The sequence below is a fragment of the Aptenodytes patagonicus genome, chromosome 4 (genome assembly GCF_965638725.1).
Source record: "Aptenodytes patagonicus chromosome 4, bAptPat1.pri.cur, whole genome shotgun sequence".
Classification (NCBI taxonomy): Eukaryota; Metazoa; Chordata; class Aves; order Sphenisciformes; family Spheniscidae; genus Aptenodytes; species Aptenodytes patagonicus.
This window is the reverse complement of record NC_134952.1, coordinates 25850524-25877704: the sequence shown is the minus strand read 5'-3', so window position 1 is coordinate 25877704 and position 27181 is coordinate 25850524. Positions and strand designations below refer to the sequence as shown.

Sequence of the window (27181 nt, the reverse complement as noted above, 5' to 3'; positions counted from 1 at the left end):
ATTTAATCGAGAGCTGTTTAGAGTGCCTGTAAACTTTTCCATTTGGTTATTTTAAACCAATTTCCTTCACAGACATTGCGTGATGATGGGTGGCTAAGGGAATGATTAAACACAATGATTTTTGTGAACAAGAGCAAAGAGTTTTTATGTTATAATTAAAATAATTATTTCTCAGCACAAGGCACATCCAAAGTATTGACCACTGCATTAAAAAGGTCTAAATGTGGCTGAGATATGGTAATGGTGAGATAGCAGTGAAGTACAGCTGCATTTCTGTTGTATTATTGAATTGCTTATCTTGATTGTATTTGCAACCTTTTTCAGTCTCTCAGTAGAACAATATTTGAAAGCTATAGAAAAGTATTCATTGCCTTAAAAGACTTAGTGTTGTCTGGCATCGAGCCAGCTTAGTAATAGTTTTTTTTCTTTCTTTTTCTTTTAATCCTGTGCAAAAGAATGGGCTGTATTCACCAAAATTATCAATGAAAATTGCACAATTAAGTCCGACTTGTGGGACTGTGTTTCGGCAGTGGAGTAGCTCCTGATGCTGTATGCTAACAACAGGCTGACATTTCCAGCAGAACTCCTTGTTCCAAGCAGTTTATGCCATGGCTAGAAATGGTGTGTCTTAGGTAGCTCTATTGTAAAGCAAATACCTGCTGCCTGTGTGTTAGAACTTTATTTATTGGCCAGTCTAACATATTGTCCCATGACAAGAAAGTTACTGGCACTGGGTTGGATTTTTAAAGGGTGTTAGTCTCTAGTGGCAGATTTGGCTCTTAGAGCATTTGGGAGGCTTGGATTCAAATTCTGCCACCTGCACAGAGCCACGGGGCTGATTTAGCTCCTTGCTTCTCAAACCTGACCTTCCCTCACATGCAAAATGTGGGTAACAATATGAGCTCTGAGCTAAATAGGTGCTCTCTCACTCTCTCCAGGAGGAAAGTCCAGCCGCGCTGATTTTAGTGGTGCCACCATAATGCTTTATCGTGGAAGGATGGCAGAGAAATGAAACAAAGCTAAGGCTGTAGTTTGATGAATACTTGGTGCTGGTATTGGCCGTGAAAGCAGCAAGCTGCTCTTCCCCTAGCATCTAGCTCTTTGTCTTTGGCTTTGCTCTGTTTTCTTAAACTGTATTTGGGTTTTTTTGATCAGCTGTGCATTAGCAAATCCATATGTTTGTACTCTATATAAAGTGAATGGAAACGTTTTTATGGAAGGTAATTAACTGGATAATTGCACTGAGCATTAGTTTTTAATGTATATTGGTAAATACGGACTAGCCTTTTAGCAATCCGTGTGCATTCATCCAAAGCAATGGAAAATATTCCCAAGTGATTTTAATTTAAAAAGATATGTTAAGGACAGAAATTGGGACATTGCACATGGCTGTAGCTTCCAGGCCCCTGGAGGCCTTCAGTTAGGGCTCATGACCATAGCTTTTGTTTCATTTACATTGCAAATGAAATTTTGTGGTATTTTTGGTCTTCATCCACGTTTGCCTCTGAAGCAGTGCCTGGCAGTTGAATCGGTATCTTTGCTGCACAGACATTGCCTATTCATTACTAATGTTCAGTGGAGACTTAACATGTACTCTGACAACAGAAATGCAGGGCTGATATCAAGCCGTGCAACATCTGCTAAATTCACAGGGGGAAAGGGAACATGAAAACAAATACACAAAGGGCACAGCTACTGAGATGGTAAATACTGTTTTTTCCATGCCACACCCAAACCAAAAATAGAGACAGAGGGGCCCTTAACAAAGCTTTATTCAGATTCTTGACAGCTGACAGAAACTACTTGTTTTCCACTGAGCTGTAAGTGAATGAGACTGCCAGCTTACTTCAAAAGCCTGAATTTGCCTGAGACTTATGCTTCTTTTTACTATGAGTAGATCAGAAGTAGATGAGAAGAATAGCTCCATGGAAATTAGTAGTGTTAAAATCATGCACTAGCAAGCTTGCATGCCATAAGAGGAGTAAGAGCTGATAATACTTTTTTGGAGGGAAAGAAACTGCCCGTAATATTGAGCAGCGTGGGTTTGCTAGCTGGGCAAGAGGAGCAGCAGGCAAGGGAGCCTGAAGGCTGGCTCCAGGCTGCAGTCCAGGAGCTGGGAGGTGTCCTGGCACAGCAGGCCTTGGGGAGGGCCCCCGCTGCACTGGTGTGGCTGTAGGAGGGAGCATGCAGCCCAGAAGGGAGAGGAGGAAATTGTTGGGTGGCTGTGTCAGGGCCTAGGCGGTGGTTTCTGCATCCTAGACTGTTGCACAAAGCTCAGGTGCTTAATAAGGTAGATAAAGCTGGACACTCCCAAATCTACTGTTGATAAGTGTTGCAAAGTGGCTGTAGGATGAAGGGGGAAGTGAGTGTAATAAATACAGCTCAGTCAATAAATAGTCATTGCAATAAATACAATGAGGAGGATAGGTGGTCAGAGGAGGAACAGACCCACAGCCTGAGAAGTCCTCAGGACTGTGGGAGTGTGGCTCCAAACAGCTAATTTGGGACACTCCCTGTCTCTCCTGCCTTAAAGCTGCCTTCAGAGACTGCATCGGAGTGTGTCATAAGAGGACATTAATGCCAACCTGCCTGGGCAAAGTGCCTTAACATCCAGATGCACCTGTCCTGAACACGAGAGGCTGGGCAGAAGTGAAATAATCTGTTTTGATGCGGTGTGGAGAGCTTCTGTCCAGCACAGGCAAACCTGTGCTGCTGCTGTGCTGTCGTTTCTGCTGGCAGCAGTGATCTGGGTAGCACTGGCATAGCTTGCATCAGGTTATTACTTTTTCTCCTGGCTTCTGTTGACAGCATCAGGATTTGATACTATTCCCACTGGAGCCAGTATGAAAAGTTCCCAGGGTGGATTTCAGGTTGAAAGGGTTTTCAGTCATTGGGTGTGTGTTCTTGACATGGGCTACTCTTGTCCTTGTTACTCAGCTCTTTCAGAATAGCAGATTGCCTGCTATAGCAAGGCATTGGACCTTGTTTACATAAAATCAGACAATTAACTGCTCTTTAATAGAAATACACAACTATATTAAATAGTTGAGAAATGATGCAAAGTTGAGCCAGGCCCAGTTGGTAACACCAAAAAAAGTAAGCCCCAAGGAGATGGCTTACTCCTCGCTATCCCAAATGGAAAAGTAACTTATGTGAATTAATAATAGAATATTCAACCAGAAATATTTTTCTAGCCAGAAAGCATCTGTGGCTTTGCAGCAAACATCTGTGGTTAAAGTGAAAAAATGGAAGTTAAATAAACTTGTATAAAAACTGCAGACAAAAAAGAAAACTTGGGCCTTTTTTTTTTCCCTGCTTCCTGCTGTAAGTGATTAAATGTTTAGTTTCCAAACAATGTACTCGGCTCTTAATAAAATTTTAAAGTTCCTCCATATGTCTAAGTGAAAGTGACTCAGAGGAGAGCTCACAGGAAAATTGCTGCCTTTTTTCCCCCCTTTCCAATAATCCCTTTTGACCTTTCTATCAAAACTCACTTATTTTGTCCATTTTGATATAAAACTTTCAATAAGTAAAACTACATCGTGTTTTATACCTGTTCTCCTTAGCAATACATCCTGCTTGCCAGCACTCCTCTTCTGCAGCTCAGCAAAAATCAACGATTTCCATGCATCATTGCTTGGACGTGAAGTTTTGATGTTACTTCTCTAGCATGATCAGGAGCTAAATGAGGTGCTGCTGGTTAAGGAGCAGGGATTTGGTCTCCTGCTCTGCATTATCCGTGCCCTCCCCATGACAACTTTGTTGTGTGGAAATCACGGGCATGCTCTGCTGACAGGTGATACATAATTCTCAGATAAACAGGGTCCGAAGGAGGAATTATAAGTTTCAAACAAATATTTATTACCTGACTACAGTTCATCATGTTTCAGTAGGTTGCATGTGTTGAGTCCCCCCCATCCCAAGTCTTCTGTGAAATGGTATCAGTGGAAGATGTAGACAATGCTGAGGCCGTGTTTAACTAGATACTGTGCAAACATGGTAAAAGACCATCCCTTCCTGAAAGACCTGAAGAAAGGCTTTCCTTGGCTTTCATTCAGTAAAGCCTAACAGCAAATACTTACTTAAAGTAAGTTTGTTTCCTTGAGATCAGATACAAACAACCGTGTGGTCAGAGGAGGGCCTCAGCACTCACAAATGTTTACCTTGCATGGTGACTACTTTCAACCAGGCTTTCAAAGGAAGCCACAGTTCCCTTCACTTGCAGGCTTTACTCTGTCTTCCCACTGACCTAGAACTGCGCAAAAATCATCAGGTTGATGATCTTCAGTATTAGCCTTAAATCTGGTACAAGTTTCCTGAGATTTGCAAGCCTTTTGGAAGATCTGGATTGGCTTTTGACCAATGCTTGACTTAGTTCTGATTTTGGGGTAAAGAAAAAACTATTCCAAACTTCTGGTAGTGTTTTGATTTTTATGTTTGCTTGATTTCCCCCAAGATCCGAGTGAAAAAATATTTCTTGGGTTTCCAATAATCTCAGTTTCCAAGAACCTCTCTTTCCTTGTTTATGAGCAGGAAGTATTTGATTTGTGTGTCCTCCCCATGAAACAACACTACACTCGCTTCCGTATTGATGTGACAAAGCAAGAGAATAGGTTGGATTATTTAATCAGAAAAAAAGTAATAATTAAAGCAGTGCAAATTCCTGTAATGAGTGTAAAATTGTGGGTATAAAGAACATCTGGACTGCTAGACAGCAAATGCCTCATTTGTATTCCTTTCTAGGAAAAGAGTTACTGCTCCCTCTCATTCAATGGCTGGTCTGTCTTTCTGGTCACAGAGTAACTTTAGCATTTGTCCTACCTTCCACCCTACACAGATACTTTGCATAATTAACATTCAACAGATTTAACTACTGAGCTACTAAGTGCTGGTTTACCATGACACACCCAATTTGTACAAACATTTCTTAAAAGAGAGTGGCCATGGCAGGCTGTTCCTAGCGTGTCAGGTGCAATGTTCCTCCTCAGTGAAAGCCTGTGTAATAGGATGGCTGTTTATTTGGGACCTGGTGTGTTCCCCTCACTCCCCTAAGATTTGAATTTAGCTTAGCAAATAAGCCCCTTATCTACAAGAGTTGCTAAATAGATTTTTGTAAATAATTTAAGTTAAAAGGTCAGTTATAGTAAACTTGGAACAGTTCTTTTAAAGTGTAGTGGCTTTTGTTACATTCCCACCAGTGCAGTTGTGAGCGACTCTGCTGGGAGGTTAGGAGTACAATTAGTTTGATAAAAAATGTTTTGATGTCTCAGGCTGAACATACTAGGCCACACTAGGGTCTTGGTCTTCCTCAATATTAGACCTACGATGTTTTGAGATGGTCACCCTGAAAGTGAATAACAATATTCATTTTTTGAAGCACTACTGGTAAACTTGTTTGGGATCAAATTTTCTCAAATTTATTTTAAGTACTGGCAATGATAAAGCACTTTTTTTTGCAAAGAAAGTTGAGAGCTTATCTGAAGCAAGGTGCTGTAGGTATTATTATTCCTCACTTCTTTTTAGTATCCCCTAGCCTTATGTGGGAAGAAGAAAAAGAGATGGGTTTTACAGAATAAACTGAGGAAAAAATTCATTGCTTGCAATCACTACCCAACCATTGTAGGAGTAAAACAATAAACACCGCTTGCTGCTTTTGTGCAGTAGGAATCCCCAGGGGGTGGAAATCTTATGATGCACTAGAGATCTTTTAGTAAATATAGATTCTGTAGCTTTATAGAATGTAGTCTATAAAGGGATTAAAATGCTGAGTATTTAGAACACTGTCTGAAAACAATTACAGTTTAAAGAAAAATTGTGATGAGAAAAAGATCTTGGTGATAAAAATGCTAATACTGTACCCTGGAAAAATCCTTCAGCACAAGTGAAAAAAATGAACTGCGATATTGCCAGCAATTGTCAGTGAAACTTTATCTCTCTGTGTGAAAATGGATATGCTTTAACGTCATTCAAATTCTCGATTAACTGGGTTTTAACTGACTTTCCTCCTATTCCCTATTTTGTAAAATTTTCTCCTTTTATGGAGCACTGAAATACCCTCCCCATCTGCCTTTCATTTGCTTTTGCAAGACTTTTTTTTTTTTTTTTTTGAATACACCAAATTCTAGGAGGGGAAATCAGAAATCATGTAAGTTCAGTGAGGAAGCCACATCCGTTAAAATACACTTTGACTGAAGTGACTGAAACAATGTGCAATTCATGGTGTAAGTAAAGTCGGAAGAGTTCTAAATCCCTTCGTTTCAGACATCAAAGACACATTAACTCTCCCTTCACCCCACATACGCTAACATAAACGTTTCAATAACTAAGAAATCTTTAAAAATACTACTTTTTAAATAGATTTGGTTTAAAAAGATTGTTTTGTTTGGTTTTCTGCTGAGCCAACTGTGTTTCTGAGTATAAAAACAATATTGACGCTACAACAGGTGGAACAAATGGGATCAGATATTTTCAGGATAAAACTATTAGACTATTTTGAAAGCTGAAAAAAAAAGAGAGTGCAAAATATGCCCTGTAACAGTTTCTCTTGAAAGCACAACGTTACAAGTTTAAAGGAAGAAGAACTTTTCCTACCTGTAGCTTCTGTGTGGATCAGGAAGTGTAGCTTTTTTCTGATTACAATCTTCCATGGCTTAGCTTGGCTTCTGCATCTGAATGTTAAATATATAAGAATGCCTTGTTTAGCTTGGGAGTTTGCATGACCTCTTAATGAGACACTGTAGTTAGTGTCATTGGGTATTAAGACATCATGTGACTGCAGATGAAAATAAAATCCTTTAAAGTTTGCATTTAATACTTCCTAGAATCTGTAACCCTTTACCTGCAAGCTGGATAAAAACGTGATAGAGCTCACTGTTTTCTGGTCAGGGTTATAAAAAGGAGAAGAGGAAGAACACGTGCCAGATAATTCCTTTTCCTCTGGGACAGTCACTTAAAACGACCACAACAAAGTCTGAGCCCGTCAGTGTATGAATGATGTCATTTGCATATTCTTAAAATTAGATCTCCCCATGTCACAAACAGCGCTGGAAGGATTTGGCAGAAAGCTTCTCTGTTACATCAGGTAGTTTTGCCTAGCATTTAATCCCTGCTGTTTTGGGTGATACTCTATGGAGGAACTCTGCTCTAAGGTATATTTGCAGGCATCGGATCCCGTTTACCTGTGAAAGATGCTGACTTTCCTGGAATCATTTTGGTTTGAGTGTGGTATTTCTAAAAGTGATATGAAAGATGTCCTGCACTTGGGTCACAACAACCCCATGCAACACTACAGGCATGGGGAAGAGTGGCTGGAAAGCTGCCCAGCAGAGAAGGACCTGAGGGTGTTGGTCGACAGCTGGCTGAACATGAGCCGGCAGTGTGCCCATGTGGCCAAGAAGGCCAATGGCATCCTGGCCTGTATCAGAACTAGTGTGGCCAGCAGGACTAGGGAAGTGATCGTGCCCCTGTACTCGGCACTGGTGAGGCCGCACCTCGAATACTGTGTTCAGTTTTGGGCCCCTCACTACAGGAAAGACATTGAGGTGCTGGAGTGTGTCCAGAGAAGGGCAACGAGGCTGGTGAGGGGTCTGGAGAACAAGTCTTATGAGGAGCGGCTGAGGGAACTGGGGTTGTTTAGCCTGCAGAAAAGGAGGCTGAGGGGAGACCTCATCGCTCTCTACAACTACCTGAAGGGAGGTTGTAGCGAGGTGGGTGTTGGTCTCTTCTCCCAAGTAACAAGCAACAGGACGAGAGGAAATGGCCTCAAGTTGCGCCAGGGGAGGTTTAGATTGGATGTGAGGAAAAATGTCTTTACTGAAAGAGTGGTTAACCATTGGAACAGGCTGCCCAGGGAAGTGGTGGAGTCACTGTCCCTGAAGGTATTTAAAAGATGTGTAGATGTGGTGCTTAGGGACATGGTTCAGTGGTGGACTTGGCAGTGCTAGGTTAACGGTTGGACTTGATGATCTTGAAGGTCTTTTCCAATCTAAATGATTCTATGATTCTACGTTCTGCTGCCACAATCCAGTGTTCCCACTGCAGGAAGAGAGATTTAACTTAGGCAATATCTGCAAGCAGCTGAGTCAGGTGTACTGTATACATATATTGTTGTACCTGGAAACTGTAAAAAAAAAAAACCTCCGGGAAAGAGCTGGCACTAACATTGTGTCATCTAACTGCGTGTGTCACAGCCAGGGGTCCAAAGCAGCGCTAACAGAGCCTACTCAATAGTACTTTGGGAATGTTCTACTAAATCCTTTGTTTGTTTGTGGTGTTAAGCCTCATGGAAACAGTTGTATGAGGTTCAGCTGCTGTCCGAGCAGGCATGCTGTTCTCACCCTAAATAATGATGGATTTAGGGTTTCCTCCCTGCCTGGTGGGGGTTGCATCCTTCCCTTCCCCGTGTAAGGGGCGTGCTGGCGTCCTGCTTGCCTTTCTCATGCAAAGTATCCTCCTAAAATCCCACTTCAGCAGCGGGCTAGGTTTACCCTTTTGTGCTTCCCCTCGTATGCGCTGCAGTGTGCTAAAGATGAGACTGTCAAACTCATTTCAGCAGTGGGCTGAGAGCAGGCGGGTCCCCGTGCTGGGGAGCAGAGACTGAACTGCGCCACCTAGCCCCAGCCTCCCCCTGCGGAGCCGCGCACCCGAGGCTGAAACGTAGGGTGCCAGCAAACAAATTAATGAAAGCTGCTTTGGATATGCTTATTTTAAGCAGAGAGCTACGTCATAATGTAAAGGCCAGATATCATTTACAGTCTGTGAGCTAGCAAACTGCAAAGCTCTGCAACAGCTCTTTGGCAGATTTTTCTTTTTTTTTTTTATTCCTGCAAGCTTTTAGTGTTAGCTGAAAATGGACTTTGAGAGCCAGGAAATGTCCTACTACAAAACCTTCACTAAACTCTCCCAAAGGCTCTGTGGTCAGTAAGTAAAGAATTGTCAGGCTAACATATCCCCAAGTTGTTAGAGAAGGTGAAGAAGGCGGGAGAGGGAAACAGGTAGGGGCTACCTCTGCAGCATGGAGCATGATGCTGTGTGCAGACCCATGCACAGCGTGTGCTCCGTACCTGGCTTACAGCCCTGCGAAGCCAGAGCCAGCCGCCGTGGGCCAGCTCTGCATCCAGTGGTATTTTGCCATTACCCTCACGGTGGCTGGGCTAACAGGCTGAGAAATGTCCCCGTCAAAAAGCTGTGCTGTAGGCCAGGAGACCACTGGAAGCGACCTCGAGGAGGCTTCCTCTCCTGTTCTCCTGATACTCGGCCTCCCCATCAGACCCTTTTCAGGGCTACTGTATTTTTGGCATTCCAGAGACTATTCATTCTTGCGGTTTCTCAAACCCACACCCAGTGTTTCTGCAGTAGTAGAGAAGTTCTGCCCCAGCCCCTGCAGTCCCAAGCATGCTGTGCTCCTATAGTACTGTTCCTGAAACCTAACATTTTCTATGAATATGTGCAAACTGCTGGGATCTTTTCAGGCTGATAGTTTGGTCAAGTTTTCACAGACGTGTCCTGCATGAAATGATCCCTTGTCTCACCAATCCATAGTCCTTGTTCAAAAACATGGGTGTGACAACATTTTTTTCAAAGGAAAAGTAGTTGAGACATTCAGCCTACAGAAATCCTCTTTTTTCTCTAATCTCATTCTTGTACCTTAGTTGACTGTTTTGGCTGAGGTTTTCTGGAGAACAGTCCTGCTGAGATAGAAGTCTGCCTTGAAAAATTACAGCCCAAAAGGTTAAATTTGTAACTTCAGGTACTATCGTCAACATGATCTTACAATGGGAAGTGTCACGCAATTTACTAACAGGCAATGGAATAACGGAGACAAACAGCAGCAAACTATCCTGTTGCTTTTGAGATGTTCTGTTTTCATCTGTGCTACAGCATGTCTGGATTTTTGCTTCATCTCTCACCTTGCAAGTGTGTGTATTTCACTTTAATTATGCTGAATAGATCTATTTTAGTCTAGAAGCTTTCTCACATGCACCAAAATGCATGTGGAATCAGAGCTGTGGCACGAAAGCAGGGAGATGATTTTATTTATCATCATCTCTGTTATATGCTATGTAAAAGTAAGACCCGTGCTGGTGTGGCAGTATTGTGTGGTAAAAGCTGTGATAGCAGGAACATGTAAACATGCCTTAAATCTGCTTTTGTGTATTCCCTGCTGAGGCTGGAGAGGGGACCAGTGTGTTTCCAAAAGGGCAGGCGCTGCAGGTGGAGAGTGTACCATGGCTGGGAATACGTCAGAGGCTTTGCTCAGTTGGTTGGGAGCATCACCCACCCTGGCAAGCAGGAGCAGCGTGGGCCTGGGATGATGGGGCAGCGGAGGCAAGGAGAAGAGCTTGCTAGGGGCAGATTTTAACAGTCACTTTGGGAACCACTTGTGATTTTAAGAGCATGTTTTGCTGGACTGGACATCTTGGGAGAACATTCCCTCGCACTCTTCTGGTTATTGGCCTGTGTTTTCAAGTGGGTTTAGCACTGCATAGCTGGTCCTTGATAGTGAAAGTCCCTTTTTCACAGAAGGATGGTGGTACAAACTGCCCCTTCTGGAGAAGCACATGATAAAATGCCTCATTCCGCCCTGCGAAGGATCGTGATGAGTATTCTTTCAGCCTTTGACCTCCCTGTTGAAATTGAGAATTGAGACTATGATTTAGATCCACACTGAGAGCATCACTTCACGTCATATAAGTCAGGAGACTACCTCCAAAATGCAAGGAATGGTGTTCAGTGACCAGGCTGGAAAGGTACACCACAGGAAAAAATGTAGCTCATTACCCTTCCTGCAGCAACGTGGTGTTCCAGGAAGAGATATCTAGTAACGTCCTTAACAGGGTACAAGAACTTTGAAGTAGGTCATATTTGTAGCATAAATGCTTGATAATGATTCTTAATAACGAATCCTTGATAACCAAAACTATCCAAAGGCCCTAGTCCACATTTGGATGATTACATAATCAATTTTATGGTTACATAAAAAATAAAGTGTAAAAAAGTGAGATGTCCTTGGTTTTATAATTAGAAGAAATAGATTTCAGAATTCTGTCCTTTTGCAGTCTTAATATTTATGTTAAAACAGGTATTTTTTAATCCTTAATTAACAAAATAAAACAATGCAGACTGTTGCTAATAGCCTAATGGTAATGACCCAAAGGACACATTTTATGATGTATCATACAGACACACATAAGAAATTTTTGATAAAGGGCAAAATCTCAGGACTTTAAGCTGATCTGGGGCTGAAATAGTCCCTCCTGCATATGAACGCCATTTTAGCGATGGATTTTTGCTTTCAATTCCCTTTGCTAGATGGCTAAAACTTCTGTTTCCACAGGTTTATGTACAGGGCTTGAGTATGCAGCATGGAGAAATCAGGGCTGGGGAACCACTGAAACCTGAATGCCTTCTGAATGCCTACATGTTAACTCACATTTTGATGTTATCTGATAATAATGTGAAAAAAGTCGAATGGCCACAGGCCGTATGAAATGAAGTCATGGGCCGTGCATTCCCCAGCTGTGGTGCAAAGGAAATGACTGATAAAAATATTTTTTCTATCTGACCTCCGGCTTACCTTTGTCTGCCAAAGAATTTCCGGCTAATTCCCCTCTAAAGCTTTCTTGCAGCTACAGCCTATTCCTAGAATCTTCTGTGTCAGAAAATATGGACCCCATCTGAGCCTGTTTATTGGTGCACTTTAGATAAAGAATAAATGAAAGCTTTGTTCTAGATATGCAAATACTGCTCCTTAAAAGAAAGTAAATCGCTCTATTCCTGTGTAGGGATAGAAAAGCACTTGGCATTTGGATGGCTTATTATTAGAGAAACTACTTTGTCCCTGTACCACTGCATAGACGTACTTGGGGACAGATTTGTGATGGGCTATGGAGTGCTTACTCTTGCAGTAGCAAGTATTTGGAGACTGAGCAGCCTAATGCCATTCAGAAACCTGTGTCTGCTGCTTAGGCTCAGTGTGAGGAGTCTGACCCCTGAGAAATAGATTCAGAAAGCTAGAAAGCTGAATGAGATAGTTTATCTATTAAGATGTAGATAAACTATGAGGAGGGACAGGACTTAAACAGCATCCTTCAATGAGATTAGGAACCCAATACTTGGCTGAAGGGCTTAAGTGGATTAGGAGTCATGTTCATGTTCGTCTTTCTCATTGTTTTACAATTAAGAAAGATTGCAGTGCTGCACCACTCTTGCTGTCCTTGGTTAGAACATAAAAGACTAAGATTCAAAGCTGGACAAGAACACCCATGCCTTTTCATATACAGCATCACTGCTTTCATGTGTCAGCGTATTGCTTTGACCAGCTAGACAAGGCCTAAAATCAATTCCCTCTTTGACCCGAGATGAAGGGAAGACTGCTCTCACTTTTAGGCCAATCCTCTGTTTTGCTGAGGACTATCTCCTGCCCTAAGAAGCCGTGCCACTGTGCAGAAGACCACAAAGTTCACTGAGCCACAAAACAAGAGGAGCAAGTCTGGGTACTCTATTGGTAAGTCACTCAGCTGAGCTGGGACCAGCTGGGTTCTGGTAGTGCTTCTCAAAAGAAAGACCATTTCTCTGTTTTGCTTTGTTTCTATGTTACACTCCTTTACTACCCAAAGTTAACCACTCTCCTGGCAGATAGGAGATGTATTTTTACTCTTCCAAAATAATGAAGGAACTAACTTTCCAACATTATGCAAGTTATGCACAAGGAGTTCAAGGCTGAAAAGTGTGAGTCATGCCCAGTGTTTGAAAGAAGGTGGAAGTTGCTTACCTTCAGGACAGGATCCCAGGAGGCGTGGATCCCACAGCCCCTTCCTGTAGCTCCAAAGATCTGAAGGGGAGTGGGATTTCAGGTGCTCCCCTCTTCTCTGAGCTTTCTACTGGGTAGGTTACACAAGCCTTCGTGTCTGTTGACTTGCACGCTGGCAGTATGCAATCTAGTCATAAGCAGCATGTAAGCATGGATTTTTTTGGTGAATTTCGTTGGGTTTTGAATGCTTGACTTAGTTAACTGAAGTGGGAAAAATACTGGAATTTTCCCTTATGAATATAGCCCTTAAAAATGATTTAAATACAGGCTAATGGCAGCTGCAAATGCCTTATGTCCCTCTGCCAGCGTGAAATTTCCCTAAAATTAAGGGACACACACACAAGTCAGTTTCCTTAGTTTATTAGTACAAACAATGCATACACAAGACTGTATATTGTTTGAAGACTGCAATAGATTTCTAATTTAACAACTCTGTAACAAAATTTAACTAAATTTGACATTTATGAAAATATAAATCTCTGATTGGGTAGGTTTTCCCAACAATACAAAGTTTACATAAAAACATTCAATATGATCTATTAGTTGCAAACAAGTTAGGAAAAATCATTCAAGTCACTTAATATACTATATTGGCTTGTACATTGAACATTCACACACTACATTAAGTTCTAGCTTAGCATTCATTTCTTGGAAATTTGTGGCATGGAGTTCTGATTTTAAAAATAAAATTGTTTTGTTAAATAATTTGACAAAATTTCCAGAGGTGTGCCAACTTTAAGATATGTAAGGAGGGAAAAATCTTCTTATCCTTTCAGATGTTGTCTAGTATTTTTTTTTTTTACTTGGGCAAAGTATAATTTTTTTTAAAGCATTTGTCATTATTTCACAATTTCTGCCTTGAAACTGGTAAAACTGTACAAAAGGCTCAGAACAGTTCTAAAGCAGAAAGTGAAGCTTGTAAGTATGTGGAAGTAAGAAAAACCCATTACAAATTGGACCAGTAAAGAACCTTTGGACAGCCTTTACATTTAGTGGAGTATTTCAGCACATATACAAGCAGTCCCAGAGTGTTTGGTCATCTGATCTGTATTTATCATGGGAAAGAACAGAAATGCTAGTAAGGCAAATGTTATCAAGATTAATACATGGCACATCTGAAAATTTTCTATTAAGATTATGTTGGGGACATAGGAGATACTTTAGACTTTCTTACAACAAAATGGATAGCAACCTTTTAACATAAAGAAATTAATGTGTTTAACTGTTCATCTGTAACGCCCTTTCTCTTTGAAAAAGTTTTCATTACGACCTGTACTAATACACACTCTGAAGACGAAAAAATTCCCCAAACCAAAAATAAGACCCCCAAACCCTACGTTCCTTTTATGACCTAGGTTTTTATCATTTTTATCACAATACAGAAACCTGAAATCCCTGCATGCAATTAAAAAAAAATCTTTCAGTCCATTCATTAGGGTGAACAAATACTTACCAGCTCAAACGTTGACATGTTTGCAGCTGACTGGCACCTACTCCTTTCAACCCAAAGAAGATTAATCCCAATTAAAAAAAAAGTAGGTATTTTTTAAATGATGATGGAATGTATCAAGTGTTCCAGGTTGGCAGGTGACATCTTGTCATTGCACCATCAAGCAGAAAAACACATTTTTGCAAGTGGGTATAAAGTTGGCTGTTAGCTATAGACCCATCTAGGCGACTTGGTATATAAAATAGTGGTCTGACTCTTCTCACGATCACGTGGAGCTTTAGTTCTAGTTAAAACAGTTTGTCAATCCCAGATAAGACCACCTAACTCCTGTAATAGCATAACAATTTTGACAGTATTGCTAGAAATTTTTAATCAAGGCCCTGGTGAAATCCTGGACTGAACCTTGTATTCCGAAATTTAAAAAACCCTGCAGCCCATTTGCTTTATGTTTGCTTTTTTTTGTTTACATAAATGTAAGAATATTTGTCGAGGAAAAAACAGCTGGTCTGCCCTCTGCTGTTTTTGTCTGTCTTCCAAGAAATGCACTGATTTTTACGTGAATTCAGAAGACAAATCTATGCATGTATACTATTATTCAGATAAGCTAGTCCAGACGGTTACTCAGTTGTCAGCAGCAAAACTGTGTCCTCTGCAATCTATGGCTGAGCACACTTTCTCATAGCAATAGTTGTGTTTTTTGGTTGGTGTTGCTTCACTCACCTCAGGCTCTGTAACTGTAATGGGACTATCCCTTGCAAATACTTCCGTTGATTCCCTCCAAATGCAGTCTGCAGTCACTTTGAAGCTGTAATTGTGACATTTTGGCCTAATCACTTGTGTTGTGTTGTTGAAAATCTGACGGCTGTTTGAAGTAGCAATTTTGATTTTCAGTGCAGCGTCAACTCGATCCACTACAGTGTAAGTACCTATACTTCCGTCATCAAATCCAATAATAATATTTAAATGTCTCTGTGAGAGTGCAAGAAAGGTGGGAGTTTTATAAAGAGAACAGGCACCGATGTTTTTGCCATCTGCTAGCCTCATTACTATTAAACTAGAGACCGCACCATTGTCGTCATCTTCTTCACTGCGAAAACAGATGTACACAAGATAGCGGCCATCCCGAGACAGCCTCTGCCGCCAGATGACACCTGGAGCGTGAACCACACGAAGTTTTCCACTGTATAAATCAAGCACATTGATGTTCTCATCACCACGGGTTATAATTCCTAGCTTCCCATTTGGGGATATTTCAAAATCTTCCAAATTTCTTAAGAAATTGGTAGGCAATTGCACGCGTCTGCAGATGACTTCCTCTGTTAGGCTCCAGATGTTCACAGTTTCAGTAGATGTTATAAATACTATAATATCTGGGCAGTCTGGTATGAGCTTAATATCCACAATGCTTGCACCATCATCACAGGAAAACTTCTTGGTTATACTGCCTGTCCAGAGACTCACTGCCAACACTTTATTCTTTGCCATTCCGACTACGAATGTATTTGCAGTTGTTATAAATGCATTCTGTAAGGCAACTAAAATATTGCAAACCCTATGTCCTGTAGCCAGTCGCCAAACTCTGGATGCATTTTGCTCGCAGAGAGAGACTACAAATTGATCGTTATGAGTAATCATTAGCTCTGAGATTTTTTGTCCATTAATGCGAAAGATATTTTCTCCACTAACAGTGTGCCATACGTACTGGCTGCATTTATCATCTGATGTAACCATTATCTCTCCAGAAGAGGTCAGCACACAGTTTTCAACAATACCTTCGTGCTTGAACACGGCTTCAATAAATCCAGTGCTGAAGTTCCACTTATGGACAGAATCTGATCCATCCAATGTGTATATTAATTCACCTCTGGCTGGCAACACCAGTCTTTGGATAGGCTTGCCAGATTTGTCAATATTGGACATAGCAGTTATGATGTCTATATCCCAAATAGAAAGGACACCACTGGTGGATAAGGATAGCAGCATGTTATGATGATTTGATTTAATTAGCCTGACTATAGTTCCTGAGATTTCCTGTAAGCTTGCCATACACTGTCCTGTATCTCTTCTCCAAACAAAAATGGCTGAGGTATTTTCCATTGAAGCAATTATACAGTTGCCATTTTTGGACAACACGGCAGATATAAAGCGCTCATTGTGTTTAGCTCTAAACTTTTCAGCCACCTTCCACACACGAGTGTCAAGAAGTTCAATGCTGAGAGCCTTACAAATTAAAATTGCACTTTGGTCTTCAGAAAGCTCTATGCTGACAACTTCACTGTCTTCTCTCTTGCAGTCGAAGTCATCTGTAAGCTGGGGATTCGCGATTTCCTCCGTATTCCAAACAGAGAGGCTACCCTCATTGTCCACCATCACCATTTCTTGGGCTGTGTCCAGAATGAGAAGGAATTTCACAAATCCACCAGAAAATTCAGAGGTCACAGTGGCCAGCTTCTCTCCGCTGCCCAAGTGAAAAATGGTCGCGGTGTTCAAATACTGTCCGCAGAACGCATAAACTCCATCTGGAGAACACTGCACACAGGTCACTTCGTACCAGCAGTGGAAGTGATAGAGAGGCCAACCGTAAAGCAGATCTATTACGGTAACGTCTTTGCTGGCCTCCAGCCAAGCAAGCGCATGGTTGACTGATAACGTAAATCCATTTATAAAACTGGAGCCCCCCCCAATTCCACAATGTTTTGACCCCTTAATTTCCACCTCAGACAGAAGACAGGAATTTATGTTATCGTATATCAAAAGAGTGTTTTTTGTTGTAGCCACTACAAGATACTTTTCATCACTAGTAAGCTTCATCCCCAAGATAACAGATGGAGCTGTTGTAATCTGCCTTAGTAACTGGCGGGTCTCTACATCCCAAGTGCTGATGGAGCCATTTTCTAAAGCAGCAATAATTGTGCTGGGATTAAAAGTAGGCAAAATCTCAGTGACGTGCATGCAGCTGGATGATAGTGGCAGGCGCTCGGGGCTGTAAGTCACATCCATGGAGGAATGCAAAGGGACGATAGAGCAGTACTTGGGTCCATCCTTGTCACATTCTAAGAGGAGATGTCTGAGTTTGGGCAATGAACTTACTACTGGGAGAAGCCTCTGCTGCAATTCAGCAGAGAGTGAACCTGGGTATTTTACTACTTTGAACTTTATACTGCGGAGGGTACTGGCCAGAAATTTCAGCTCCTTTTCTTGAGAGTAGGTGTAAGCCAGTTCTATGTCAGAAAGTGCTTTATCAAACTGCCCTATTCTAATCATGGTGTACAGCCAGCTGAAGTTCATAATGACTCCATACAGAAGATCATCTGTTCTTCCACATCTTGTCAAGTGATGAATAAGCTCTGTCATTTTTCTGTGATTGATAAAAAAGATATCAGGCTCTAATGGATTACACTGAAAGACCCATGGCTGATCAGGTGCCTGCCTGTCAAAAGCAGCCTGATCCATGCAGTGCTTTTCATCCCCGTTCAGGCCTCTACTGTCATGGTCAGGACAACCATTCAGATATTGGTCATTGCTGTAAAAAGGTTTTCTTCGTCCACCTGACCAAACACCAAGGAAATAGTCTGCCATGACTGTGTGCATTTCATGTAAATCTTCTTCATTGTGCAGGTACAATTTCTGGGCAATTAGTTGCAAGTGCCTATTTGCCCAAAGAAGCAGCGTTACATTTCTCACCTGTCGCTCTATCAAGTACCCCTGTAAGCCCTCCTTTAGCCTTGCAATGTATATATATGGAATTCTCAGTGGGTTACTTTCTCTGACACTCTCATTCAGTTCATACATAACACTGTTGTCAAGGGCTAAAATATCTTCCAGTTCCATTTCACTCAGGCCAGATTTGGACATAGTGATGTAGCCAAGTGCTCTTGACAATAGTCTCGATCCACACTTGTTTTCCAGTGACCAAAACAACTGCTCTATGCTTTCATGGACAGTGACACAGAGGGAGGACTCATCCACATCTTTGTGAGATCTCCAGTTCCTGACCTCTCTGAAGGTTAAGTTCACAAACATAGGCAGTGTGCATTTGGAGAATGCTTCATTGACGTAGATTTGTTGCCCTGATGTTACCTTTCTTTTAACTCGCAGCAGCTGATGTTTCAGTACTTGGCTACACATCTTTCTGTCCTTTGCAGTCAATTCGATGTAGTTGTCTTCTTCATGAATAAGGCACCTCAGTTTTTGCAGGATCCCATGCTTGTTTGGCAGTGTTGACAAAATTATCCGTACTGAACGGGGAAGGTGAATGGGAAGCCACCAGAGCTTCCTACCATCATCACTATCTGTTAGCTGTTCTAGGGCATCGAATATTATCACCAGTGGCCGGTGGAATGAAGACTCATTCAAGAGATTGATGAACAAGTCCCGAAGGTCATGAATCTTTTTTGGGTAACTTTGTACGAGGCAACGATAGTTGACTGCTAATTGTTCACAAATGCTTTGAAGTATATTCTTCAGATCTGTACTTGTTTCGGTGGATCCCAAAAATCTTATAACTACTACAGGGTCAGAATCTGGTCCCATCTCTTCTTGCAGCCAGGAATAGGACTAGAATATAGAGCATAATTTAGTTAAATGAAGCACAGTAACAGAGTTTATAAATAGTGATTGCCTATATATAAATAAACGTTTTTAAATGTTACTGGTTGAATGGAAATGCTTTCACTGGCAGAGTTCGAGGCTGGTTTGATTTATGGGCACTGAATGAAATTCATATCATATGTCATCTTTGTTTAGCACAGGTAATATCCCAAAACACTAAGACCCAGATCCACAAAAAGGCTTACGTCTAAGGGGACATGAGTAGAATGTAGTCCATAAATCCCAGGGTACTCTTTGCAAAATCTGTGTCTCACTTCTGAAAGTCAGTAAGTAGATTCTCTTATTAATAAACTTCCTTAGACACTAAGCAATGTCATCCTTGGCCAGGCAGACCAGCTTGCCACCTAAACTTGTTTAACATTGATTCCCAGCTGTGTATAAATGCATGCCCTGATGGTTTTGGAGGACAGGGATCAGAGTACAGATTGCCCTTTAGTAGCAGGTTACCTTAATTCCTGGACCACAGAAGTACTCTCTGTCTTGGTGTGCCTGTGACTTTTGCTCTTACACGCTGCCGCAAGGGGTAGAAAGTATCTCTTGCTCTTTTTTTGGTTAGCATACTCTAAGCAAGTGAGGAATGTGGCTTTAAATCCTCAGTCTGTGCAGGCTAACACACTCAGTTCTCTTACTTGCTAAGTCTTTTCATCTCACTTCAAGTTATTACAGAATATTGTAAAAGAAAAGTGTAACCAGAGTCTCTAGGTTGACTTATGTACTCAGATCTGAAATGAGATCTTGAGTTGCAAATCCCAATCTCATATACGCAACTAATGTGACTCTACAGGAAGTCACATTTGGGAAAGATATGGGATTTTAAACATTATTGTTCCCTTCTCCATTTCCTTCTGGGTGATACGGCTGTTTCATAGCCCACTGTGCTAAACTCTCTGAGCAACCTGCAGGGAACTCAAAGTCGTGACTCCCAGCTGGAGAATTAGACATAGAGATGCCAGCTTGGCCTTTTTCTGCATCTGGTCCTGCCTTGCACAAAGTGTTTCACTCATCTCCCTGTAGTACTCAGCTCAATGACTTAAACAGCATAAGTCAGATAAATGTGTACAGGTATTTTTACAGGTTATTACAGATAGATTTGTAGCAAGTGTATTTGTAGCAAGTGTATCAGACTAATTCCGGAATAATTTCTGATGAGAACATAAGATGGCATGACTTGGAAAGACATGTTGTATTTGTGAATAAGACTAAAAACAGCATATGATGTTTAGATGGTTCCAGATTCATAGGACCTCAGTGGAACAAGAGGGAGAGAGATCCTTCTAAAATACATGTTGTTAATTCAAAAATATATTGATTCCTATTAGGTTTTTAAGAGCTCTGATAAAGTATTTTTGTTTTGACTAAGCACATGATACAGACATGTTATTATTGGAAGGTAAGTTTTTTTCTGAATATGTGTACAATAATATGCAGAATATACTTTTTATTATTTTTATTTTATATATTGAGGGCTGATACCACATCTGTTGACAAAAGGAAGACTGAAAACTAAGTTGGCCCTTACACACTAATGCTCCTAACATCACCTTATTATGTAAAGTATTTATTTACCTTCTTTGCCACTTCGGCTAATAAAAGCGTCTTCCCTGTGCATGGTCCTCCATATATGATAAGAGGGTTAATGTGTCCTATTTTGCTAGGCAGAACATACTTGTGAACTATGTTTAATGCCTCACATCTATATTCATAAAAAGTGGAGTACGTTTTACATAGTGATGAGTGTTGAAGAACTTCATCGTACAGCAAGTCTGTCTCGGTGTCAAACTTCTGCTGCACTGTTGCTTGGATTATATCAATCATGTCTTCGTAGAACTGTTTACCAAGTCCTTCGATGTAATGGTTCTCCACTTCTTGGGAGTAGCCCAGTTTCATGTCACAGTGAGTGACGGACGTGTACACTCTCAGATTGGACGATGCGACAATGGTAGGAATGAATTCATCTCTGAGCTTGATCAGTTTCTCATGGGCTTCGGGATCTCGTAGAAACTTCCCGGCTGTATGTACCACATCCATGTATTTTCCCATCTCTGGAATTTTAACGAAACGCTCAATGTTGGCAATTTTCCGAATGTAGCAAACACACTTCTTTAGGAAAGCTGGTGTTTGTTTACCCAAGGCAAAATCAAGTTCATCTTCAATAGCTGAGGATGAAAAGAGAACACAGAGTCTCTGTTATCTTTTCTTTATAAGCAGTTCAAGAACATCCCCCACCCCCAACACGTAGACTCTTAAATGATTGCATCTGTTTTCTGTAAAAAAACAGAAAAAGCAGAAAAAATCTCTGTGTGCTTTCATATAGTTTTTGGTCTCAAGCAAGTACAAAGAACATTTTTTTTGCTCTTCAATTATATGAGAAATGCCAACAGAAATATATTTTCATGTTTGTGGAAAGGTTGATAGAAAAGATAATAAATGAATATCTAGAAATAGTTAGTTTGAACTTTACCAGAGGAAAGATATCTCTTTGCTTGGCTGTGTTTCATTTTTCCTTTCTCATACAGCAATTTCACAGCAGTCTTAAAAATCTTCTTAATCTCTTCTGATATATCTTGCCACTTGTTCTCAGTCATAGAGTTTGAAGAAGATTCCATCTTTTAAAAATATCCATAGTTAAACAGTAGCTGTAATACACACATCTACAACTTCAGAAAGTAAAAGTCTAATATTCAACATCATAAATAACGTGGTAACGGAGAAACACATACACTAAAAATAAATAAATAAGAGTTCAACTTTTTATACTGCAGATAATCATAATGTATTCCATTTTAGAATTATAAAAGTTAGTTACTTTGAGTATTTTCTGAATTCCTACTGTAGGCAGCTAATGCAGTATTTTTCAAGAATAAGACCAGTAACACCTTTATAGAAAGAGGGTTTTGAGAACCAAGCCTGAAATAATGATAATAAAGCAGCAGTAATACTGCTAAAATTATCGCTCCTTTAATGAGAAGTAATAATAGTAATAATAGTAATAATAATAATAATTTAAACTTGGATCTCAAAACTGAAAATGAGGTTCCTGGTACCTGTAATTAAGCACATCATATTAGCTACCATATTTGACAAATACGGGATTATATCTGACGTTACTTTCATTCATTCATTGCTATAGTAACAGTACTCTTACTGTCATCAGAGAGGGACTCTAGTACAAATTCACTAATCCTTTCAGATGGTATCTCGCAGATGACACGATGGAGGTTTCTCTAAGAGAGCCGGTAGTCACTGCTGCATTACTTACCGCAGGTGAAGTGTTTAAGGGGTCTCCAGTTTTCCTGGAGGGTGTAATAGGAAAAAGAACAGCCTCCAGGATAAGCTCCCTAGCAACTCTTCCTTGACACATTCAGAACTGTGTATCTTTTATTACTTTCTGTAAGTTTATGAGACGTAACTCTCTGTTAGCTTTAAGTTATGAACGTCTTTTTACTTACTCCTGTGTATCAGTAGCTTGAGGAAAAGTACGAAGTTTTAATAACAAAAAAGCCAAGCTTTATTCAAATGGATACTGTGGGCATTAGCAAAACAATGCAAAGTTACAAAACTTGCTTTCTCCCTTGTGATCAGTACTTCAGAATTAGTTGCATTATACTGTCATCAACTCATTAAAACTCTTTCCGTGTCTATGTTTTTCATATTTTCAATGTTTTTTCGTGCAACAGAGAAAATATTCTGCTACACGGTAAGTGAATGCAGTATAATGGTTTAATTTCATTTTCTTGTATAATACAGTATGCACTCAAAATGAAGTGAATACCCTGTTAAGGACTTCATTTTTTGTACACTGAAATCTGTCCTTGGGGATATAGGATGTGTAGGAGGGTAGAACTGAGCCCTGGGTAATATACAGTTTTTATTGTCATCCATTAAAGACAAATGCCTGTTTTAAAAATGATTATTAACAGTGTTGAAAAATCTTCTGTGAGAATACACTTAGTAAGTTAAAAGTATGAGATTTGACTCAGGACAGCACTAAGTACTTGTTTGACTGTTAAAGAGCTTTCTTGTATGGCGACAGAAGTGTATTTCCTCTGCAAATCCTGTTCATTGAAATCTAGCAAAAGCACAATACCAGGGCAGGAGAGCCTGAACTCTCCTTATTCCAACATCAGGGAAGGGAAGAGAAATCTGTACAACCGTCCCACTAGCCCCAACGGGTCATCAATGACTACAATCCACTTGCATTAACGCAGGAGTCATGACCTGTCGTGTTCCTTGGTGTTTTGCAGCTGCTCCCTTCACCATGTGTGAGAAAGGAGCATCACAGCACCAGTTGCTGAGGTGTGGACAGGGCTGTAGAAGCTAATTCAGAGACAGCAGCAAGTGCCTGGCCCTGGGGACTGCCCGCCACTGTAATTGATAGAGAAGAATTTTGTAAGGAGGTAACTATGACTTACTGTATTCTGGTAGTTCTTCAGCATTTCAGATTTTGGTCTGAGGTAATATGCTGGTGGCACCGCATTCTCATCCCTGCAGTACCACTCTTCTAAAATCCTTGTCTCTAGCTTGGCCTCTACAGCAGCATCCAGGATCATTTCAAATTCTGCTGACTCAACTTCCCCTGGTATTCGGATGTTCCCGTACTTCTCTCCCAATAGGCCCTGTGTATTTGCAGGAAAGTAGGGATTAAATTTTTATTTTTAGTTATGCAAAAACCCTCCTCAGGATCTGAATTTAATAAAAATCAGTGTGGTGATAGTTTAAAGACTTTGAAATTACTAGGCAGGGAAACAGATACAGTGTAAGATGAATTACTGTTGAGGGTACTGTACTGAGCTGCATCCTACTTTACCTACATCCTGGTAAAATTTCAAGTAGATGCGTTGTCTTTCTTAATATTAACTGGTAATAAAAATACAAAGTCTTTGTATTGAATACAAAATTCAAAAGAAGAAATTAAAAAATACCCAACATACTTTCTTAGCACAGTATTGACTCGTGTATTATTGATTCCCATTAGTGACAGGTTGGCATTAATCTCACATGCAAAAGCGAATGTGGAAATCCTTTTCTCTGGACTCAGGATAAGGATGCATCTTTGGATTCTTTACCTCTTGGCTTCATTCTTAGTTTACGCAGTAATGGAACAGAAGATTTTATGTTCTGTTTGATGAAAAATCACATGATGTTATGTACAGCTCATATTGGTATTAAAAGGATCAATGTTGCAGAACCACAAGCTGCTTTGCTGTCTCATATTCCCTTGTTGCAAAAATGTTCAATGTCTTTGCCCCGGTAACTGTCCACTGAATGAACAGTGGGGCAAGGGAAAACAGTTTCAATCAAATACCAAATAGAAATAGAAATTTTAGTATGTAAATGCACATATTTGGTATACAGGCAAAGGTTTGTGGAAGTCAGTTCTTAAACTGTGGCACAGGAGGTTTTTCACCTTCAAAACTGAGGATTACATATTGGTTATGATGCTCTGAATACTTTTTTTTGAATTTATTTCCATAGTTTGCTGTCCATAAATATTTTCTAAAAAAATGATTGGGAAAAACTTTATAGAAGATAGAGTTGCAGGACATTCCTGCATTCTTTCAACAAAATTTTTGAAATTTGCGATCATCAGCTTAATTCTGCATTGAAATCTTGGTCCACAGAAGTCAGTGAGAACTCTCACTTCCTTTAAAGTAGGATTTTTTATTTCTTTCCTCATTTAAATGTATTCAGTAAAGATTTTGAGTTAATGAGAAGGAGTACTTAATGTGGAGAGGCACCAACAGTATCAGCATCTTGATTTGAATCAGAAAGATCTCTTAGTAAAGTAATGCTAATGCAAATACAGTAGTACCCTAAAAATGTAAATGACCTTGTTTGTAAATAATAAAAATCTAAATATTCATTATTTTTAAAGCACTCATCATAATGAGAAGCTGTTTTAAACTTTTCCAGCTGTAACTAAACCCTGAAAATCAGTAACTGATGATGATGAAGCCTGCTTCACTGATTATAAAAGCGTGAAGCTGCAGACCCCTTTTCTGAATCCAGTTGTGTTGGCAGAAGGTACTCAAGCGGCTCATCACGCTAGATGCTGTAGCCTCAGAGCAGAGACGTCACAGCAGTGCATGTGAACACTTCCTAACCTCTTTCAGGCAAAACCACCTCAGTTAGCTCAGACCACAGTTCACACTGTAAACTAACCTGGCTGATTTTTGCCTGGAGCAGATTAGGAAGAGCTCACATGAACTACAGTGCTGGCTCTGATGGCGAGTGGTTGGCATCCTCCAGCGGAGGAGTAGTGACAAAGAGCTGGTGGACAGGAACAAGTCAATGTCTGTCCACTGCTTAGGAGAAATGAAGGAATGTAGGAATTGTGATAGTTCATATAGTCCAGATTTCAGTCTCTGACAAGTCCCAGCACCCATGTCCTTCAAGAAGCTGCTTCAATAGAGAGGCATTAGGGGAAAGAGGGGTTTGCCTGGCTGCCCGTTCATATCCCACAGTAGCTTCATTCAGGGTGCATATCAAGGAGTCAGGAGAAAGGCACAAATGTGTTCAGTAACTAGAATTAAATAATAATAATTTTAATGAAATGATCCAGTATTTTTATTACATGAATTTATTTTTTCCTACGTGATCATTCTAACTAGTAGCTGTCCTCATAGAGAGCGCTACGTTGCTTCACATAATGAGATAACCGGGGAAAATTTCTAAGTTTTTACGGTTATGATCTATTCATATAGCCCTATAATTTTGGAATTCTGAAGCTGCAGAGGTTAAACAAAATATAATATTATTTTCCTTCTTTATTCAAGTGAGGTTAATAACTCATATCATGCTAAATTGCAAGCCTTTGCACATTCAGATTGATGTAGAAATCTCGTAAGTTTCTCTCAGAGGAGCTTTGCTATGCAAACTTTGCAATTACCTTGTATACCAATCATTACTTGAAATTCATTAGGCTACACTTTTTCTGAATTTAAGTCCAGTGGATTCAATAGACAGTTGCCCAAGCAAAGATCAATAGCTAGGCCCTTCATTAGCAATACTAAAATGTCATAACATTAAAATGTCTCGTTTTAATGATGTACTGCATTTAGTCAACTAAATTTGTTTTGGAATTATTCTGTGTACTTTTCTGCTTCTCTGGTACAGTTTGTGCTGTTCTCTCTCCGCTGTATTATAGGTAAATTACAAAAGGCAGTACTTTAAAATGAAAAGATGGATGTTTTTTTCTTGTATCTTATCTGTCATTGCAACAGATGTTATGTAAATAATCCTGTATTAGGGATCATCCTCCTGGCTACTAGAGCAAAACAATAAAAAGGAACTTTGACGTGATCAGAATACTAGAATCACTGCGGATGACTGTATCACAGGCTTTTAAATAAAACAGGCCTATACAAATACTATTTGAAAGTCTTCACATTTTTTTTAAATCAAATGTTAAACAGTTGAGGACATACATTTATCATGGTGTACCTTGGTGCTATAGATGGCATTGCTAATATTTTGCTAGAAGTCTAGCATTAGTTGAGGGAAGAATAGACATACATAGAAGAGGAATCACACAGGCAGAAGAGTGTCCTCCATTTGGGATGATGGCAGTGAGCATCCATAAAGCTTAATAAACAACAAAATAAGCCTTGTATCATTTTGCTTCGAGGTATTTCTCCTCCTCTTGTTTGCTTGTGGTTTATGGAAAAGTTTTAAGGTTAATCTTAAAAGATGACACATACATAGTGCTAGGAAGAAAAGGAATGAGGAAGTGTGGAGGAAAGAGAAGTCTGAGCAAATGTATGTTGCACTGCAAGGTGAAAACTGAGTCTAGCTTGTTATCATTGACATCTAGTGTTTAGGAGAGCCTGAAGCTAACAGCTGTACCAAGAAAGGAACACATCAGTTGAACATCATGTAAGGATCTAAATGTGCTAAAACATTTAGTTTTAGAACTTAAAAAGCGGGCCATGGCAAAAAGGAAGCTGCAGAGGCCATGCCAGCACCCCACTGCCACATATTTTTTCCCCAAGAACTGCTCAGGGAACAGCAGGCAGCACAGTGCCAACCAGTCTTCCGTAACTGTGCCCACTGCACACAGAAAACTATCATAGGGATTGTGGTAGAAGTCCTTCATACAAGCTGCATGAGTTGGCCAGGCTCAGAGCACACTTCTGAAACTTGGCTGTGTTTAGCTCAGGAATACTGCCTCATGTGGCAGGTGTGAGGAAGGACTCCATGTTTTAGCCAAAACTTAGGCATTTCTGCAATTAAAGCAAAGTTAAGGAGCAGCTGAACAGAGATTCTGAGGACACCTGTGACACCTACTTGGTGAATATGTGCATTTAGAA

At 40.3% G+C, this 27181-nt stretch overlaps 2 protein-coding genes across 3 annotated transcripts in view; both read right to left on the bottom strand.

The window, feature by feature from the left end:
• Positions 1-6665, bottom strand: part of PGCKA1 (PDCD10 and GCKIII kinases associated 1) — a 45595-nt gene extending 38930 nt beyond the window's left edge. Inside the window, exon 1 of the mRNA XM_076336078.1 lies at positions 6592-6665. The gene's annotated coding sequence lies outside the window, so the exon portion shown is untranslated. The remainder of the gene's footprint in view (positions 1-6591) is intronic.
• Positions 6666-13155: 6490 nt separating this feature from the next.
• The window catches only part of NWD2 (NACHT and WD repeat domain containing 2), a 59116-nt gene continuing 45090 nt past the window's right edge, over positions 13156-27181 (bottom strand). For both annotated transcript variants that reach the window (XM_076336075.1, XM_076336076.1), the window contains 4 exons: positions 23285-23488; positions 21334-21478; positions 20439-21028; positions 13156-18818 (listed from right to left, as the gene is read on the bottom strand). In XM_076336075.1, coding sequence (XP_076192190.1) covers positions 14883-18818; positions 20439-21028; positions 21334-21478; positions 23285-23488 — 4875 coding nt within the window. In that variant the 3' untranslated portion in view covers positions 13156-14882. The remainder of the gene's footprint in view (positions 18819-20438; positions 21029-21333; positions 21479-23284; positions 23489-27181) is intronic.